The sequence below is a fragment of the Lynx canadensis genome, chromosome D2 (assembly GCF_007474595.2).
Source record: "Lynx canadensis isolate LIC74 chromosome D2, mLynCan4.pri.v2, whole genome shotgun sequence".
In the NCBI taxonomy this organism is placed as follows: Eukaryota; Metazoa; Chordata; class Mammalia; order Carnivora; family Felidae; genus Lynx; species Lynx canadensis.
This window is the reverse complement of record NC_044313.2, coordinates 6,142,927-6,162,336: the sequence shown is the minus strand read 5'-3', so window position 1 is coordinate 6,162,336 and position 19,410 is coordinate 6,142,927. Positions and strand designations below refer to the sequence as shown.

The 19,410-nt window shown below is 45.6% G+C and overlaps 1 protein-coding gene across 1 annotated transcript in view; it reads right to left on the bottom strand.

Moving 5' to 3' along the window:
* Positions 1-19,410, bottom strand: part of ADAM12 (ADAM metallopeptidase domain 12) — a 349,938-nt gene that overhangs the window by 130,393 nt on the left and 200,135 nt on the right. The window contains exon 4 of the mRNA XM_030334765.1: positions 4,156-4,234. Coding sequence (XP_030190625.1) covers positions 4,156-4,234 — 79 coding nt within the window. The remainder of the gene's footprint in view (positions 1-4,155; positions 4,235-19,410) is intronic.

Here is a 19,410-nt window from a genome sequence, read left to right as displayed (position 1 = left end):
CAATGAGTTAAAACTAACCATGGCCTTGCCAAGGCTCCAGTGGTATTTTGTACATACCTCCTATGGTAGCAATTATATTAAAGCATAAGTATTTTCACATCTTGTAAACACCCTACCTTTTGAGTAGAATTTATATGCCGAAGAATATGTTTTATTCAACCTATAGCCTCATACCCTAACAGTTTCTGCACACAGAAGGTGGTTAATAAATGTTTGCTGAGTGAATGAATCAATGAATGAATGAATCGTTTTTGGAAAGTCTAGTCTATGTAAGATGATGTGTGAAGCTCTACGGGGTTAGAAAGGAGATACAAGAAACATTCCCCACCCACGAGAGCTCTTATAATCTACATAATAAATACCATGGACTATATTTGAAGAAATAATATCAAACATAATAATATTTTTCATCTAAAGATAATAATACATAAAACTGTATTATTAGATATACTGATATTGAACTATATTTGCATTTCTTGGATAAGTACCATTTGGTCATAAGGTATTTTCAAAAATATGTGCTGGACATGATTTGTAAATATTTTACTTAGGATTTTTGCCACTATGTTCATAATTGAAGCTAGTCTATAATATTCATGTTGTGGATGTTCTTTTTCTGATTTTCGTAGTTACTCTCTTTTCCCTTAAATTTTTTTTTTTTTAATTCTTAGTAACTATTTGTTCTTTATAGGTTTGGTAAAAGTTACCTGAGAAAATATTTGGGCTTGATATTATTTTGGGGGGTGGGAAGATTTAAAAATCATTTTTCTCTTTTAGAGGGCCAGCGGGCAGGGGAGAGAGAAAAAGGGAGACGGGGAGAAAATCCCAAGTAGTCTCTATGTTCAGCGCAGAGCCCAAAGTGGGGCTTGATCCCACAACCCTGGGATCAAGACCTCAGCTGAAATCAAGAGTCAGATGCTCAACTGACTGAGCCGCCCAGGCACCCCCAGAATTTACATTTTTAAGAAATGGTTAGTATTGTCGATAACATTCTTGTGATTCTCAGAATCTCTGTACGGCAATAGTTACATCTATCCTTGTGTTAATACTGTTGCTTGGGAATTCTTCTTTCTTCTTGATTAGATTTAGGTTTTGTTCGTTTTATTAATATTTTCAAAGAACCACCTTTTGGCTTAAATGATTCTCTCCATCCTTTTGGCCTTCCTTCTCATTAGTTTCTGCTCATCTATTAAAATCTTCATTTCTGAGAGAGGTATATTTAAATCTCCCTCTCTGGTTGTGAATTTGTCAGTTTATTGTAACTGTTTTGATTATTGCTTCACATGTTTTGAGGCTATTTTATTGGTATATGTAGTTTCACAAGTATTTTACCATCCTTTCGAATTGCTTCTTTTATCGTTAAGCAATCAGTCCCTTTATCCATAATAATGTCTTTTTTTGGCCTTATGATCTAGGTTGCCTGATGTTAATACTACGACAGTAGCTTTCTTTGGGTTAATATCTGTCTACTATATATTTTCCATTCCTTTCAGAACCATGTTGTATTTTGAGTGTGAATCTTGTAAAAATTATGTAGCTGGATTTCATTTTAAGTTCTAAGCAGATAATCTGTTTTTACTTTAATAAACAGATTCAGTCTATTTACATATAATTAGAGTAATATGTTGACTCATTTTTAGCTAATTATTTTGTGTTTTATATTTACTCTGCTTTTCAAATCCTTTTCCTTCTTTCCTGCCCTCCACTGAGCTGATATACTATTTTTGTGACCATCTATTGTTTGGAATTATACATTCTGCTTTCCTATTCTTTTAGCGGTTATACTTAAATTAGCAAGATACATATTTATCAAAATCTCAAGTTAATCAGTGTCTCTATTATTTGCCAGTACAATACAAATTCTTAAACTGTTTTAAATGTTTGCTCATCTTGTCTTAAAACATCCAAATTTAGTCATTATTGTTGTAATTATTATCTTAAATAGCTTACTTAGATTTACTCACATGCAGTGGCTTTGTTTCCTATTGCCTCTAACGGCCTATCCTTGGCTCTTGTGTTCTATTTCTTTCTTACTGCAATATTCTTTGTTAGTTTTTCCTTGGTAGATACTCCTTGTGAGAATCTGAGAGCAGCACATTCTATTTCTTTGTGTGAAAATGTATTTTCCTTTGATTTTTGTAATTTTCCCGTGGCTCTCTGAATTCTAATTTTGTAGTTGCTAACGAGAAGTCTGTTGTCGGTGCAATTGTCATTTTGCACAAGTGTCTCTTTTCTCTCAGGTGGTGTTACGATTTCATCTTTAGGGGTCTGCCGTTTTACTACAAGCCATCCTGGAGTGACTCTGCTTTTTGTTCTTCCTACTTGGGGTGCATATCTTTCTCCAGTTCCAGAACATTCTCATCACACCGTTTAAACATTACTTCTTTCCCATTTTCTTTCTTTCTTTCTTTCTGTATTTTCACTCTGGAATTTCTATCAGGCCTATTCTGTTCTCTTTAAAATATTTATAAATTCCCCTGATTTTTGTATTGTCTTGCATTCCCTGAGGTGCTGATTCTCTTGTTCCCCTTGTCCACTGACGCTCACTCACTGTGGCTTTTCTCACTGTGTGTTTTGCAATTTTGATTTGGGGCTCATTGCTAATATTTTTATTATTCTTTGTTTTTGGCATGGGCGTCTCATGTGATCGTGGCTGTAGACGTATCTCTATTTCTACTACTTTGGCTTGGCTTCAGCTTGGGCCCAGGGGATCCAGGATTACTGATTTGGGACCAGTTTGGATGTTAATGTATTGACCGGGAATTGCATTTCTATGTAGGCGTCAGACATATAAACACCAGTCGACTCCACTGCAAACATATGCTTATAAGGCTAGCTGGGCTCTCAATTCTCTTTTTCTTATGAGCTATTTCTTCAATCCAGGATACCCTGAGACAGTTCTCTCTGTTGTCCCTTCTCCAGACTAGACATTCTTGTTCTTTCCCACAGAGGAAGCCGCTTCCTGGGGGCCCAGCTTTTGCAAAACCTCTCAGTTGTAGACACCCACTTCTCTTGTCCCCGGTCCCAAGCACCAGTCCCTCTCTCGGGACCTGAGTAGCCCTTTGAGGTCCCATGACTCCAACTCACCAGTTTACTGCTCTGAGCCTATACCCCTTCTTTGTCTTTGCCTCTTGGGGATTTCTTGGACTCTCCTCTAAACTTGACGAGGTAGTAACACAAGTTCATACATGGTTATATTATATCCAGGACTCCTATGTGCTTTCTGCAGGCTGGAAGGTCAGTGTCGGGTCATTCTACCAAATTGCTGGGGGTCTGAAGGCATCAGTTTGTAAGTGCCACATGCACACAAGTGATAAAGAAAGGGGGAAACCTGGCAGGTCGACAACGGCTGCTTGACGACACTTCAACTGCAAATGTAAAGCCTTCCTCTAAGCTAATTCTTGTTAAAACAAATATCCACAGCTTTTTGGAAAAAAAAAAACTAGCTTTCCTAGTCCTCAGAGGGCAGCAACTCTTTTTAAATGCCCATGTTCACGCGGGCTGAGCACACAGAAAACACAGCAAACACTTGTTAAAGGAACAAATAAAATTAGCATCTTTTCCAAGATACACATAAAACTTCGAATACCGGGAAAGCTAAAAGTGATAAATGTCATATGATGGTAACCACCATAATATAGGATCATAAGTGTTTATGGTGGATTTATCATTCATATAGATAAATGGCTTATACATTTATTTCTGATGGACACGCCTATAATAGGTAGGTTACATTTATAATAGGCAGGATACGTTTATAGGTTAAGCAGAGTCAGTTTTACTTCGAATTGTTTTTAAGGGACTTAAAGTATAACACAGCTAAATTCAGCCCAGGGACAATTGATTTCCAAGCCATCTTGAAACGTGGCTAGGTTTTCTAGAAAGGATTTGCCCAACCGAGCATCCCCTAGTGATTGGAAGGTGGTTTCGAGGTCGGCCACATCTCCAAGGACGATCCTGGCACAAAGCTGGCCAAGGCCAAGTTCTCCTGGAGTTATAATGGAATGCCTAAAGCCTAAGTGATGCATAGGTGCCTTATGGTCCCTAAGTGAAGCCTCTGGGCATGTGGCTTCACTTAGGATAAAACAGCTACAAAGTTTAAGCACAGACGTGACGGCGTGCGTGGTGTTGTGGTGGCCTTGCCGCCGGACTTACCGTGTAATTTCGAGTGAGGGAGACATCGGTGCCATCCAGCAGATAATGGGTTTCTGTGAAGCTGTTAGCGATGAGGCCTCTGTGGAAAAAGAAAGACAAACGAGATAAAAGGATGAGTGGAGAAGCGTACGGATATGTTGCGAACAAGGCAGCCAGCAGCTGACCCGCCCTTATGTGACAGGTGACCCCGTGAGGCTCCCAAAGGACCTTCCACCTATTCGGGAAGCAGTCAGGAGGAGACCCAGACAGGCAGGACTCAGACACGTGGGCCTTGAACGACAGCTCCCACGGTACACGTGGAGCCCTCACCCATCCCCCCTCACCGCCTTCTTCTAGCACACTCCAGGCGTGTGCGCCCAGGGACCCAGGCCCCCACGTGCACGTGCATGTGGGGACACACACACAGGCACACGCTCTTCTATGGACGGCACATGCCGATTTGCAAGCTGGGAGAGTTATCTGCCTGCCAGTCACAAAGGCCCCCGCCATCTAGAAGCAGGGGCGAAGCCACCTGTTGGGACAATAACTCTGGATCCAGGATATCACCCCTGCGGGTACACCCTCAGGTGAGAGAACCAGCTATCAATATTAACATGTCCAAGAAGCGTTTGGGACAACAGCAAACTGTTCAAAGCAGTGGTGCGGGAGGGGAGGAAGATGGGTGAATGGAATGCGGTAACGGAATGCTGTGGAAGGAGAACTTCACACAGGAAGCCTGCAGATGGAACAACGGCTGGCCAGACAGAGCAAGGTGGGAGCAGAAGGGAATTCTGGGCAGACGATGGCGAGGCCAGGAGATCTGAGCTGTGAAATCTGGGGAGCCAAGCTGGTGTCAGAGGGGAAAGAGTTCCACACGGAGCCTGCGTTGTATCTGCCTGGGCAACGTGTCGTTGACTTGATTTTATTTTAGTATTATTTTTTAAACTCAATTTAATGACATTTAGTTATTTATTTTGAGGGAGAGAAGGAGAGTGGGCAGGGGCATGGGGGAGGGGCGGAGGGAGAGAGAGAGAGAGAGCGAGAATCGCCAGCAGGTTTCACGCCCAGCGAGGAGGCCGAGGGGGGCCTCATTCTCACAAGTGTGAGATCACGACCTCAGCCAGATCAAGAGTCAGATGCTCGGGGCACCTGGGGGGCTGAGTTGGCCGAGCGTCCAATGTTTGATTTCGGCTCGGGTCATGATCCCGGGGATGTGGGATCGAGCCCCGTGTTGGGCCCCTGCACTGAGCATGGAGCCTACTTGAGATTCTCTCCCTCCCTCCCTCCCTCCCTCCATCTCTCTCTCCCCCCTCCCTCTGCCCCTGTTCCCCCCCCCAACCCCCAACTCACATACACACTCTGTCTCTCTCAAATAAAAAAGAGTCAGACGCTTAACCGACTGAGCCACCCAGGTGTCCCAGAGTTGCTGTAAATACTGGACTTTGCAGGGGGTGGCAATGACTGGCAGTGGCTGTCTCCTCCTCCCCAGCCTCCAGAGAATGAGCCTCACACCATCGGCTGGGGGTGGCCCCGTCTCCAGTCCAGAGATGAAGCAGGGACCCCAGCAGGCCAACCACAACTCTCCCCTATGGCACGCTGTGAGCTGGGGCTTCCGGGGAAGAAGTCTTGCCTCTCTGTTCTCAAAGCTCCAAGAACATGCTCACAGGGGTTCCCTCAGCCTGGTGCCTTGCTTTAGAGGACGCTGCCCAGACACAGCCACCACTCAGCCCTGACAAAGGGGGACAAAGGGGGAGAGTTTCCATATGTGCTGGGGACCCACTCTGCCTCTCCCCTTCCTCAATAGCCCCCTCTCCTTTACTTCAGTTGGCTTGAGTTAGGATTTGCATCCAGGGTGCTGACAAATGGGTAGACTTGAAACGGAAGTGGGAGGCTATTGATGTAACAGGCGAGGAATACTTTCCTCATAATCGATTTCTTTAGCTCCTCTCCCAGCCAAGTCCAGAACTGAAAGCAATTTCCCCGTTTTACATGGACTTCAATATATTTCGGAAACGCCTGGCTTAAATCAGTTAGACCCTCACGGAGGTCTGACTTGTGCTCTCCTCGCCAGCGAGGGTGGAAGGAGATTGTGCCAAAACATAAAACAGATGATCTCTCACACTCACTGATTAAGGTACCAGGATCCTCCCGCCCCGCCCCACCCCTCCCTCTGCTCAGGAATACACAGATCATGCTGGAGGGGGCCAGCCTCCGTGTTGCTTTTGGTCTCGAATCCCCATCCTCTACGTGTCCCTCCTGTGAGCTTTCCCAGGATCCTCTGGGCAGGTTCACCCAGGTTCGCCCTGCCGGGATGGGCAAGGGCAAGGCAGGGAGGTGTGGGAGGCTGGCGGCCTTGACGGGGGCAGCTGCAGGGGAGGCCGAGGGGATGGGGACAGAAATGGTCAGTGCGTCTTTCCAGACGGTGGTTCTAAAGGGAAGCAGGGGGATGGGAGGTGAAATCATGAGGCAGGGGCTTGAGGAAGTGGAGGGGCTGGAGGAAAATGGGGCAGAGAGGGGGTGAGACCACGCGGTGGGGGGAGCAGGCAGAAGGACGCACAGAGCAGGGGAATGGGGAGGAGGAGTGGGAGCCCTGGCTACACGAGGAAGGGCCTGGAACAGCCTCAGTGCTCCTGGGGAGAGAGGGCTTGGTCAGCTTCGAGATCACAGAGGAGAAGAAGATTTAATACAATTCAAGTTATATTGTTATTACTTATATTATTTACTGTTCATTCATAATTTTATTATTTTGCTTATATTTTGTTAACACTTTAGTAGTTCTGTGCTTAACGGTGCTGGATCCTTATATTTTTTAATGTTTATTTATTCATGAGAAAATGCAAGTGGGGGAAGGGGCAGAGAGAGGGAGAGACATGCAGGATCCGAAGCGGACTCCAGGCTCTGAGCTGTCAGCACAGAGCCGGACGCAGGGTTCAAACTCATGAACTGTGAGATCATGACCTGAGACGCTCAACTGACTGAGGCACCCAGGCGCCCCATGGATCCTTATTTTGAATGAATCTAATACTAAGAGGAGTAACACACATAGGAATTTGTAGAAATATAATTTGTAACACAAAGCGTAGAGATCTAATTTATACCACAAAGAGATAATACTTTAAGGCTTTCTAACTGAAAGCTAGTTTAGATGGATGTCCAAGGAGGAGACTTGCTTCATGTATGGGGGACATAGGAAATCTACCAGGAAAGCCAGGAATTGGACAATGAACTTTTGGTAGAGGACAATCAGTAAACTTGTGGACAAGAGGAATAACAGATGGATGAGTGGATGGATGGAGGGATGGATGGATGGATGAAGGACTGAATTTCGGGCAAATGCTGTAGGCATATTCTTTTTGTCTAGGACTGTCCCCTCTCAGCTTGGGTACCCCGTGCCCCATGTCTTTCCCAGGGACCATGACTTGTTGAGAAGCCACGGCTGAAACTGAGGATGTGCTCACTTGAGACTTTCTCAGACGTGTGTCTGATTTATTTTTATTTTTTTTATGTATATTTATTTTTGACAGAGAGAGAGACAGAGAGAGAGAGAGACAGAGCAGGAGGGGGGAAGGGGCAGAGAGAGAGGGAGACACAGAATCCAAAGCAGGCTCCAGGCTCCAAGCTGTCAGCACAGAGCCCAACGCGAGGCTCGAACTCACAGACCGCGAGATCATGACTTGAGACGAAGTCGGACGCTCAACCGACTGAGCCACCCAGGCGCCCCAGACGTGCGTCTAATTTAAAAGGGGCTAGCAGTCAAAGGTCCCGTGAGAAAAGAGCAGAGGTGGACAATGGCCATATTGGAAATGGAACAGCAAGGGACCCATTTCCTTTAGATTTCCCCAAGGAGAAAAATCCAATTAGATGGATTCTCTATGTCAGCAAATGAAAACAGAAGGTGAATGCATAATTTCATGAGAACATTCTTTTTCTCTGCTTATTAGATTAGCTGATCTAACAAGGAATTCTGTTCCTCCTTACACCAGAAAATGAAACGCCGGGAGTTGATTTTGCTCTTTTCCATCTGTTTGGCTGTTGTAAGTGACACCTCGGTATTCTCTCATTTAATATTTATTGTGCTGGACACTGGGAATAAGACACCCCCCAGGCTCATCATCTGGTGAAAGACAGACCCGAAGAGTGATGAGAGCTCCATGACACGGGGATGCCCGAAGCACTGCAGGAGTTCAAGGAGAGGCTTCTAATCCAGAAGGCAGCCGGAGGGAGGTGGTACCCAAATGGATTATGAAACATGGACAAGAAGAAGTCACGTGTGAAGGGGTGGTGAGGCAGGAGATGGAGAGGAATGAGGAAGAGACGATTCCAGATAGGGGTGCCTCCATTCTCAAAGGCATGGAATGTACAGGAAGAGCATGCTAGTGGGGGCTGGGCACCGGAAATGGGAAGCCCTGCTGAGTTCCAGGTGTTGGGTGTAAAGTTTGAAGCAGGGCGATGCACCGTTGCTCAGAGAGGCATGCCGGGGACTAATCCACCAAGTTGCAAGCATTGCTGACTTTACTCCGTGTAATGGGAGCCATTAGATGTGGCAGTGACCCGAGCAGACACAAGCTTTGGGGCCGAAGGCCGCTCTGACGGCCACGTAGACAAGACTTCGGGGGCAAGAAACAAGTGCGGCAGGAGGGCTAGTTAGAGGACGCCGGTGTGAGCGTCCAAACAAACGGCCAGACCAAGATATAAGCCTTTGGGATGGGAAATACAGATGGGGGGACAGAATCAGGAACCTCAGTTGGCACCCGAGATGGGTGGTTCATCCAGGAGGGAATGGAGACGGTGAGTTCCACCTTGGCCACGTTGAGTGCCGGGTACCTGAGAGACATGCTCCTGGATGTCCGGCAAGCAGCTGACTCCACGAGTCTAAGGTCAAGGAAGTGGCTTGGGGTGAAGACAGAGATGGAAACAGACAGCACACGCTTTCTTTACGGGGGAATAAGAACATTTACGTCCCCAACTTGGCAGAACCCGAATATACACACCAAAAAATCACAAACATAAAGTCACTGATAATAACACAATAACAGAAGAAGACTTTAACACCCCACTTACCGCAGTGGGCAGGTCATCCAAGCGGAACATCAACGAGGAAACAATGGCTTTGAATGACACGCTAGACCGGAGGGACTTAACAGATCTATTCAGAACATTTCGTCCTAAAGCAGCAGGATACGCATTCTTCCCGACTGCAGAACTGATCACATATGAGGTCGCAAATCAGCCCTCAACAAGTACAAAAGGATCAATATCACACCGTGCACATTTTCAGACCACGCTATGAAACGTGAAATCAACCACAGGAAAAAAATTTAGAAAGACCACAAACACTTGGAGATTAAAGACCACTGTACTCAAGAATGAACGGGTTAACCAAGAAATCAAAGAAGGAATAAAAAAGTACACGGAAGCCAACAGAAATGAAAACACAACAGTCCAAAACCTTCGGGATGCAGCAAAGCGGTCGTAAGAGGGAACTAGACAGTGATCCAGGCCTTCCTAAAGAAGGAAGAAAGGTCTATAGGGCAATAGGAAGAATCTCATCCTTTCCAGCCAAGCACTGTATTTCTAATTGCAAAGTCTTTGGGTGTATATGACTAGAAATGATCATTTATGATTTACGTTAAAACACTAGGATGTAGGGGCGCCTGGGTGGCTCAGTCGGTTGAGCGTCCAACTTCGGCTCAGGTCATGATCTCGCGGTCTGTGGATTCGAGTCCCGCGTCGGACTCTGTGTTGACAGCTCAGAGCCTGGAGCCTGCTTCGGATTCTGTGTCTCCCTCTCTCTCTGCCCCACCCCTGCTCTCTCTCTCTCTCTCTCTCTCTCTCTCAAATAAACATTAAAAAATGTTTTAAAATACTATGATGTAGATAACATTTTTCCTTATAAAATTTCTCACATTTCTGAAATGATCTGTGTTTGAAATAAAAAAATCACCCCCCAATTGCCCTTTTAAGTCAATATTGAAATGACCCCACTCCAAGTTTACTATTATATAATTTAGTTATATTGTTTGAGATGGATTCCATCAAAATGAATATTTTATTCCCTCAAACGTAGGAGAGCAGAAAGAAACACCTACTCATTTTCACCTCTGGGATCCCTTTCTCCATCCTCCTTTCGTTAATGTTTCCCTGTGCTGTGCCAGGACTCTGTTACAGGACTTGCCTTCTGCTCTACCTTGTTTCTTGGTGTCTTGTCTTCTCCCACCCTGGGTTGAGCTAAGCGGCAGAAGCCACGTCCCTAAGCTAGCAGAATGCCTCGCACACAGGAAGCGCTTAATAAATAAACAGACGACAAACACAGAGTCATTATAGAAAAGCAACCCAGTTGGGACAGAATGTGTTCCAACAAACTGGATCAATTAAAAATAAAAAACATGGTTTCAAATTGTGGTCACTGATCCTGGAGGGGGTCTGGGGAGGGGACAGTCACATTCACTCCCTTGTCATTTCAAGAATTCTCAATGCTGTCAGGTCCTCAAGACCAACGCTGACAACTTGTCCTCAATTTCAGAACTGCTTAAAGGAGGGAAATAGGGAAAAGAAAGCTAAGAGTTTGGCACCAATTATTTAGAACATAAAAAGCTCATTGATGATATGTCAACTTTTTCCTATTATTTCTTTGAAGAGTATACATATGGTTTAAGGGTTTAATTATTCTGTGCAACATATTCACGCAAACGCATCACAAGACGGCTCTTATGTGTCAGTTACACCAGAAGGCACCACGGATACTCTCTGCAATTAAATCACACACGCACTAGTGATCTCTCTAGGAAAGCCATTTGGTATTCAGAGCATCCAACCCAGTTTTCTGCTGAAGATTGACTTCGCTACAAGTTATTATTCCACAAATTACCAAGTCATTCATATATAAATTTGGGTAATGGTTTTCTTTACAAGAAGTTGGAAATACAGCTATGAATACGTTCATATGAGGGATAAACCATCTGGAGCTTCAACAAAACATAACACATAATAAAAAGAGTAATTAAAAATCATGATCAGGATTTTCCTAGTTACTAGAACGAAGATCCTTTATTGAAAATGGTCTATTCCTCAACCGGAGCTAAATAAATACAGAGAAAAAATCGAGAGGAAAATCAATATGTATCCAGACTGGATGCCTCACACGCTGAAAGAACTCCTTATGGTTTTCAGTGAAAACTACACTGGCTGGAATCATGGGACTCTTCACCCTCGTATCATTGGCTCTTCTGGACTCTTCTACAGAGAGATCAGACAACTGAATAATTCTCTATAAAGACAGTGCACTGAGGTATGAAATGAGAGAAGGAAAATGAAAAATAAGAAAAAGAATCCAAGATCTGGCATTTTCTACGGCTCAGTCTTGTTTGGACTACTTTTAGAGCTTAGCCCTTGTAAATATCTATGCTTTTTGTTTTCCCTATGGGGAAAGTTATCCTGGTAAACGGCTTATGCTCTGGGTTCGTGATTTGGGGAGTGAAAGCAACAGCCACTCCCTATCGCCACTACCATTTATGACTTGTCTTCATGACCCGCATGCCACCTCCCTCCTATTGTTTGCCAGGTCCTGGGACACCTGCCTTTCAAGTGCACTTTCAACCTTGATGCTGGTGGAGACCCTGTGGTGTAGGGACTGTTACCATCTATCTGCTTAGAAATGAAGACGGAAACACTCAGAGAGGTTAAGGGATTTGTCCAGAGCCACACAGCTGAGCCAGTGGAGACTGAACTTGGCTCCATTTGGCTCTAAAATCTACCTCATCCCAACCACTTGGTCCACACTGCCTTGCCAAGAAGAAATGTCAGCACATGGCTCTTAAGGTTTGAAGATAAGTAGCAGCAAATCACATTCCAACTTTCCCCGAAATAACTTTTTCCACCCTGCAAAATGGGGCTTACGCTGTCTCCCATAGCACTCAATTCAACTTGGCCACAAAATTCAAATTATTTTTGGTCGTAATTTCGGTATTTGGGGATCCTAACTATTTAGAACTGCGCATCTGTAAGAACAATGAAGCATTTACATTCAATTTTCTCTTGTTATCCTCTATTCGCTGAACTACTCAAAATGATTAAATAACTTCCCCCCTCCCACAATAAAAAACAAGTTCCTTCTCCCCAGCTCTTTCTCATTTAGTTTCACAAACTGTAATACGTAAAACCGTTGAGACAGCATCTTGGGAACTATAGGGGACAATTAAGTTTCCCCGCAAAACAATATCTTAATGTACTGCTTTCAAATATGCAGAATTTTGGATCAAATCACGGGCCATTTCCACTGAAATATGTTACCACTGTCGTTTGGGGCTCTTCAGATGACCCCATCCCGCCACAGAATGCACGGATCACACGTGCCACCACAGACAGTTGTAAACTTGCTAGAAATCTGTGTGAACACAGCGGGGCCATGTTTGACAGCCGCATTTTCCAGGTGAGTCGTAAGAGCAGGCGAATAAGGTCGGGTTTCTGCCACTGACACCCCTCAGCTGTCATTCTACGTGGGCTTAAAGCTTTAGGCTACTCTCTCCCCTTTTAAATGACTACCTGTAGTTTCCAAGTCTTTTGAATGTGGGTTTCTAACCGTTTGAGGCGGTTCTCAATGGAATAGGACTGTCTTCCTAGTATGGGATTTACCAAGTTTAATAAATGGAAATGGATTATATCCCGTAAGTAAATGGAAACCCAACAAACCATTCATTCCAGAGGTAAATAAAGTCCCAGAGCCACTTTCTGTAGATGCGACTGCAAGAATAGAGTTTACAGGTTAGCTAACGCTGTCCTTCCTCTTCGAACATTTCTGCCAACACAGGTAAAACGGCTATGTTTTCTAGGCTTCAGAATTTTCTTTCTTCTTTTTTTTCATCTCTAGGGTTATTTCACTACCTTTATTTTATTTTATTTATTTTTATTTATTATTATTATTATTTTTATTTATTTTTACTATGATTTATTGTCAAATTTGTCTCCGTAAGCAATAGTAGGAGCAGTCGCTAACATTCGTTTGAACCCCTACTAAGCCAAAGCACTTTATGTGCATTATTTTATTTAACTATTACAGTAACCCTAGTGGGCTGGTGCCCATTTGGAGGTGGGGGCGCTGGCATCAGAGGGGTTCAGTACTTGTCTAGGGTCACACGGCCGGTACTGGGCAGACGGTCTGATTTCAGAGCCCAAGATCTCATCGCTAGGCTTATACTTGCCTTTTCTGCTCATCTCTCTTGCAAGGGACCCTATATTTAATGTGCCAATTCCTGCCTCTGAAAACAATTAGAAAGCAATTGCAGTTTGGGTCGGGTGGGTCTGTTTCCCCTTTATTGCCAGAGGTTCAAAACGGAAAGGAGCAATGAGGAGCAGAGTACGAATCAGGTTCTATTCACCTCTAGTGTGAGGAATGATCACCCAGGAGTAGCTGTTTTATGTGTACTGGCGTAGAAAAGGTTGTCACTGCTCGGCACATAAAGGTGAAAAGGTGAGCAGTGCAAGCGAATGAGGAATGAAACCCACTGAGATGTTTTCACTGGTGCTACACATCACCCGAAAACCATCGGGTGCGTTTGACCCCAGAAGCCAAGTCAGCCTTTATTCGTGTTCTAATTACCCACAGCGCCCCACACTGCAAGTGGTGTTTACGTCCGCAGCTCACTGAGCACCTCGAGGTCTACGATGTGGCAGGATGCGGGAGGACGCGTTATAATGAGTGGCTCTTCAAGTCTTCTCGACGACCATTTCGTGCAGGTGAGAAACTGAGGCTCAGAGGTGCCAAGTGGCAATAGGGTGAGGTTGTTAGATGCTAAGATGCCTTATCCTCCGCCTTTGCTCATCACCTGTATACGGAAAAACATGCTTCTGTTTCCTCCAGCCCAACAGAATTCTTGGCTGATTGTTTTATTTATTTATTTATTTTTAATTTTCATGTTTCTATTTATTTTTGAGAGACAGAGAGAGACAGAGCACGAGCGGGGGAGGGGCAGAGAGAGAGGGAGACACAGAATCGGAAGCAGGCTCCAGGCTCCGAGCTGTCGGCACAGAGCCCAACGCGGGGCTCGAACCCACGAACCGCGAGACCAGGACCTGAGCCGAAGTCAGACGCTCAACCGACTCAGCCACCCAGGCGCCCCTCTTGGTTGGTTATTTTAACAGATGCAGGTCCTGAGGGACCAACTGAATACGGCGCACAAGGGGATTACAGCCAAGGGAAGTGCCTTCGAGGGCTGCGAGGGTTGGGGTGGGCCCTCCTTCTTCACTTTTGAGGCTCCTTCTCCTGGCCAGTTCCTGGCTCCCAAAAGGCTTCCAGGCAATACCTGCAGAATGCTTGGGCTGACATTTCCGAGTAATAAAAATTCAGACGAGAAGACAAATCTACCTTCGACATAGCTCTGTGGCGGGCAGTGCAGAAGCGGTTGAGAACAAACCCGGTTCCGCTATTTTCTTTTTGTGACCTTGGGCATGCCATTTGACCTTGTGGGATGAGAGGTTCCCCAACCAAAACAGGGATAATAGTACCTACTTCAGAAAGTTCCTGTGAAGAGAAGATGTGCTAAATGCTGAACGTATGCGCCTGGCCCAGATTACGTGCTCAGTAAACGTGAGCAACCAGGACCGTTAATGAACCCCTCAGCTTCTGTCCCCCCTCGCCCCCCATCTCCCTTTTCCAAGACATCGTTTTCTCCGGCCCGACCTTCCGTGACAGCCTCCACATCCCCATCCAGTTTCTACACGACAGCCAGAGTCAAATTTCTACGACAACAGTCAGACCCTGTCATTCTTCCACTTAAAACCCTACGCTCCCTTCCTACAGAGCCAGGAGGGAGAGCAGTTCAAATCCTCCCTCTCCACAGGCCCAGCTAGCCTCACTTAGGCTCTGGGGCGCTCTTTTGGAACGCTCTTCCCCCTTTTCCTGCCTGGCCAAACAGGGGTAACCCTCACGCTAAATGGCGTTTTCTAGAGCAGCCTTCTCTGCCTGCCCCTTTTTACATCTGGTTCTCCCGGTAGCCTCCACTGCAGGGTCCCGCCCTGTTCCTGTCCCTGTTCTCGCTGCCATTGGTGGCTTATCTGCTCTGTGACTTGTCTGAGGCTACACATCCTCCACCAGGGCAGAGGCCGCCTAATAGGTATTCCATAAACACTTTTTGAAGGAATGTAATAATCGAGAACGAGAATAATACATCAAAGGCACTCAGACACAATACACCTTCATTACTGGTTTGCTGCACTTCTGCTGTGTGAGGAGGTTCCTCCTGCTCCAAAAAACAAAGCCCACCACCACCACCCAAAACACACAAAACCCGATAGACAGAAGATGCTTAAAACTTCCGTCACCTTGACCGGATCTGGCCTTTCGTCCACGCTGTGGAGCAAATAAAATGCTTTTTTTTCCTTTCAGTCTTCAAAGAGCAGTTTCTCAATTTTTAGCATTAGAACAAGTCTAGCCAGACTTGGAAACACCAAATCAAAACACCTTTTAATCCTTGGACAAAGGGCTTGAAATGAAAAAGAAAACGACTCCGGTATGCACGTACCGTCCTCGCAGCGGCGGATGTTTGAGAGGCTGCTGGTGTTGGCCAGCACTTTCTACGGAGCCCAAGGCTGGGGGTCCAGCAACCCTGCAGGTCTGATGACCTGGTAAAGCTGTTTCACAGGGAGCTGGATGCATTTCAGCCCATTTGCCTCACCCACACCGCTCGATGAAGAACTTTTATTAATTGGTGCTCTGAGGCAAAAGAGGGAATTTTCTTGGCCTCAGCGGAAGCCAGCCAGCTCCCAGGCAGACTTGCAGACTGGCCAGCTGGGCTCTCTTAAAAATTGACCTACATTGAACCAAGCTCGCAGAATGTGTGTTAGATCAAATTTGTTCCCTTCTGCTTACTCAGAGACAGTTCTGCTCTGCAAATTTCCACACCATTGCTGCCAGGAGACAGATGCCAGGAGTGACCTATGATGGCAGGGGAAAAGGACCCCGGCTTTCTCAAGTTTTCTCAATCAGCCACCAGACTATCCAGACCTTCTTGCTGACACTAACAAGTGATGTGCTGAGGTTTTGAAATGAATGTGTTGCTCCGTTTTTAAACAAACAAACAAACAAGGCCCACTGGCCGTGAACTTGGGTGTGCAGCACTGTGGTCAGCAGAAGCACACCCTCGTGCCCGTGATGGCCCGCCGCCATTGCCTGCTCATGTCTCCGAGCCTGGGTCACAGACATCCTCCCCCAAAGCCACAGATTTCTGCCAGCACCAACAGGCACCAACGTCTGCGAGAGATCCGGTTTAAGAGAACGGATCTTTGGGGGCAATGAAGGGTTGTAACATGTAAAACTGTAAAGTGAAACCATAAGTCCTATCTGAATTCGGGTTGCTGTGTTCTTCATAGGAAGTATTCTGTTTTCCCACTTTTTCTTTTTAAAGAAACCACAATATGAAGTGCACATAATACCCAAGGTGAATGTTTCTGATTCCCAGTAACTGTTCTTTCAACGCTTACCCGGGGCTTTTTTTTTTTTTTTTTTTTTTTTTTTTTTTTTTTTTTTTTTTTTTAATATCTGGAAGGGTTTTGCATTTAAACCCAATGCTTTTGAGAACCCGCAGGGAAGAGCCAAAGAGCAGACACCAGGGACAATGGACCATTGATGGATTTCTCTCCTGGACAAAGGCCATCCTGATCAATGTTCCCCCAGCTGGGCCTTTGAACCACCTGCCTCCTTCACATGGGTTCTCCAGGGGTAAATGAGCACTTTCCACGATGCCTTGATCTCTTATGCAATTCCAGCCCCCAGGTTTATGGAGAGCTTGGCTAATTCTAACCGCTAATTTTCCATGAGCACTTAAATGGTTTTGTCTGAACGTGGTTGGGAATATTGGTTACTTCCAGCATTCTTAGGGTGGGGTCATAGGAATTACCTCGTTGATTTCATTAACTGCTACAACACAGGACAAACTATCACCCGGGGTCATGAAAAATCGAGATCTTTGGTAAGCATCGCAGTCTCAAGTTGTAAAACGGGTTAAAAGCCACTGCGGGGGTGCTGAGTTGGTTTTGGATTTGACTGAAGCAGTGACCCACGACATTTATGGAAACTTCGGGGCTCACCTGCCGTCAGTATCCCAGTGGATTACTTGCTTGGTGCTATTTGAAAAAGCTGCTGGCATCACAGCCGTGACAATGCTTAGAGCACTCAGCTAAGAGAGCTTTTCCCCCTGAGATGTACCTTCCGTGCTGCTATGCCATCGAGCTGTCCTGGGCACAGGGCAACAACGGATACCTTCTCCGTGCACCGGACCCAGAACATTACTTTCCTTCTCTGGACAGACTTTGGGCTGAAAAAAGACAAATATGCTTCCAACATTTCTGGCTTCCCAGCCACGAATCTGTTTCTCAGATGACAATATTGTGGTTTCTTAAAAAAAAAAAAAAAAAAAAAAAAGGAAAACAGAAGAATACTTCCTATAAAGAACCCAGCAACTAGAATTCAGATGGGATTTATGGTTTCATTTTTCCACAACAATCTTGCACGCAAAGTTGGGAATTGGGATTACATCATGTATGCTACTAAACTCATATTCTAAAAACATGCTCCAGAAAGGAGTTCTTCATTAAAAGCTGAAACCTTTCCATGTGTCTGGGGAAAAAAATAGCAAACTATATTGAGGAGGAGGAAGGCACAGCTTAATGATTAAAAAATGTCATTTACAGTGATCTGCTTCAGTAATCTTTCCCAAACAGTTTCATGGAAAAAAACAGTACTAGAATCACCTACAAGCTTATTGAATTAATCAACACTTCTCTGGGGTCAAAAAACAATTATGTATCCTGTATGGTAGAAGGCTGTGGAAACGGACCAAACTAGGAAATGGATAACATGTCAAGTCAGTGCTTTCTACTTTTCCCGTAAGGGTGGATATTCCTAAAGTGAAACAATCCCACTGCGGCTCACTGGTGGTCAGAGCATTGTCTGGCCCAGGACATGGGGATCGGGACGGGCTGTTATCTCCCCCAGGCCTGGGGGATTGTTATTCATTTTGCTGGGTGTGACAGTGGCACCGTGGTCACATAAAACCCCACATGTGGATGGGGGAAATGTCACGATATTGGGTGTCGGTTTAAAATGACCTCTGAGAAGGGGCAGTGATAGAAGAAACAAGTGTGGCAATGTGTTGAAGCTGACTGAATCTGGGTCACGGCCATGAGGGCAAGACTCTCAAGCTTGGCCCTATTGACAGGTGGCATGGGGTAACTCTGTGGTGAAGGCGGTCCTGTGCCTGTAGGATGTTCAGCAGCATCCCCGGCCCCTACATGCCAGTCACAATCCCGGATTCTTTCAACCCAAACTGTCTCCAGCCACTGCCCCGCCTTCCCTGCGGGGCAGGGCCCCCTCAGTCGAGAACCACTGATATGTGGGAGGATTAATACGCTATTTTCCCTCCTCTTGAATACATTAAAACGGTTTTAGAATAAAAGGTTTATAAAGTTAATGGAGGAATAAAAGTGTGAAAAATGGTGCCGGGTCAGCCTCTTGGGCTGTTTGGAGAACATTCCTGAGAAATGTGACACAGAAGCCTGGGGCCCAGACACCAGGGAACTTCTGACTCTGGTCCTGGGCCTCAGCCTTGGAACCCACCAGGGGCATGGGCCCATCTCAGGCCAGAGGGTCAGATGCTGGGGGTGGGGGGGAACCTGGGCCCAGGAACGTGCATGTTAAAAAAAGCAGCTTTAGTCTATTGTTACGTTTCATCCCATTTTCTTTATCCTTTGTGCATGTGCTTGCTGGGGCTCACTCTCTATCTCCACCCAACAACCCCTTATATATATATTTTTATACCATCTGAGGGGAAATGACACACATCATCGCCTTTCACCCCATGTACTTTCAGGGTGTACTTCCTGTGAACAGGCACGTCCCCCATGGATGACGATGCAGCTGTCCGCTGTGATGTCACCAATGCGATGCCCTTGTCCGCTCTTCCATTCATATCCTCACAGCCACCGCTCGCTCCGCGATGCTCTTTGCTCCGGGACGGGCTCCAGTCTAGGATCAGGTGTTGGACGAGGTGGTCACGTCTCTCTGCCTCTTCTTACTTCTTATTAACAACGCTGAGAAATAACTCACACACCGAACGACTTAGCCACTCAAAGTGCGATTTTTAGCATACTCCCAGAGCTGGGCCACCACCCGCCACAATCTGATTTCGGGGCGTTCTCCTTCTCCCTCTGTCCTTGGCCCTGTCCTCATCACCCCTAGCCTCTTTGGATTTAGAACACTGCTACTGCTTTCCTTTTAGTGTTGTG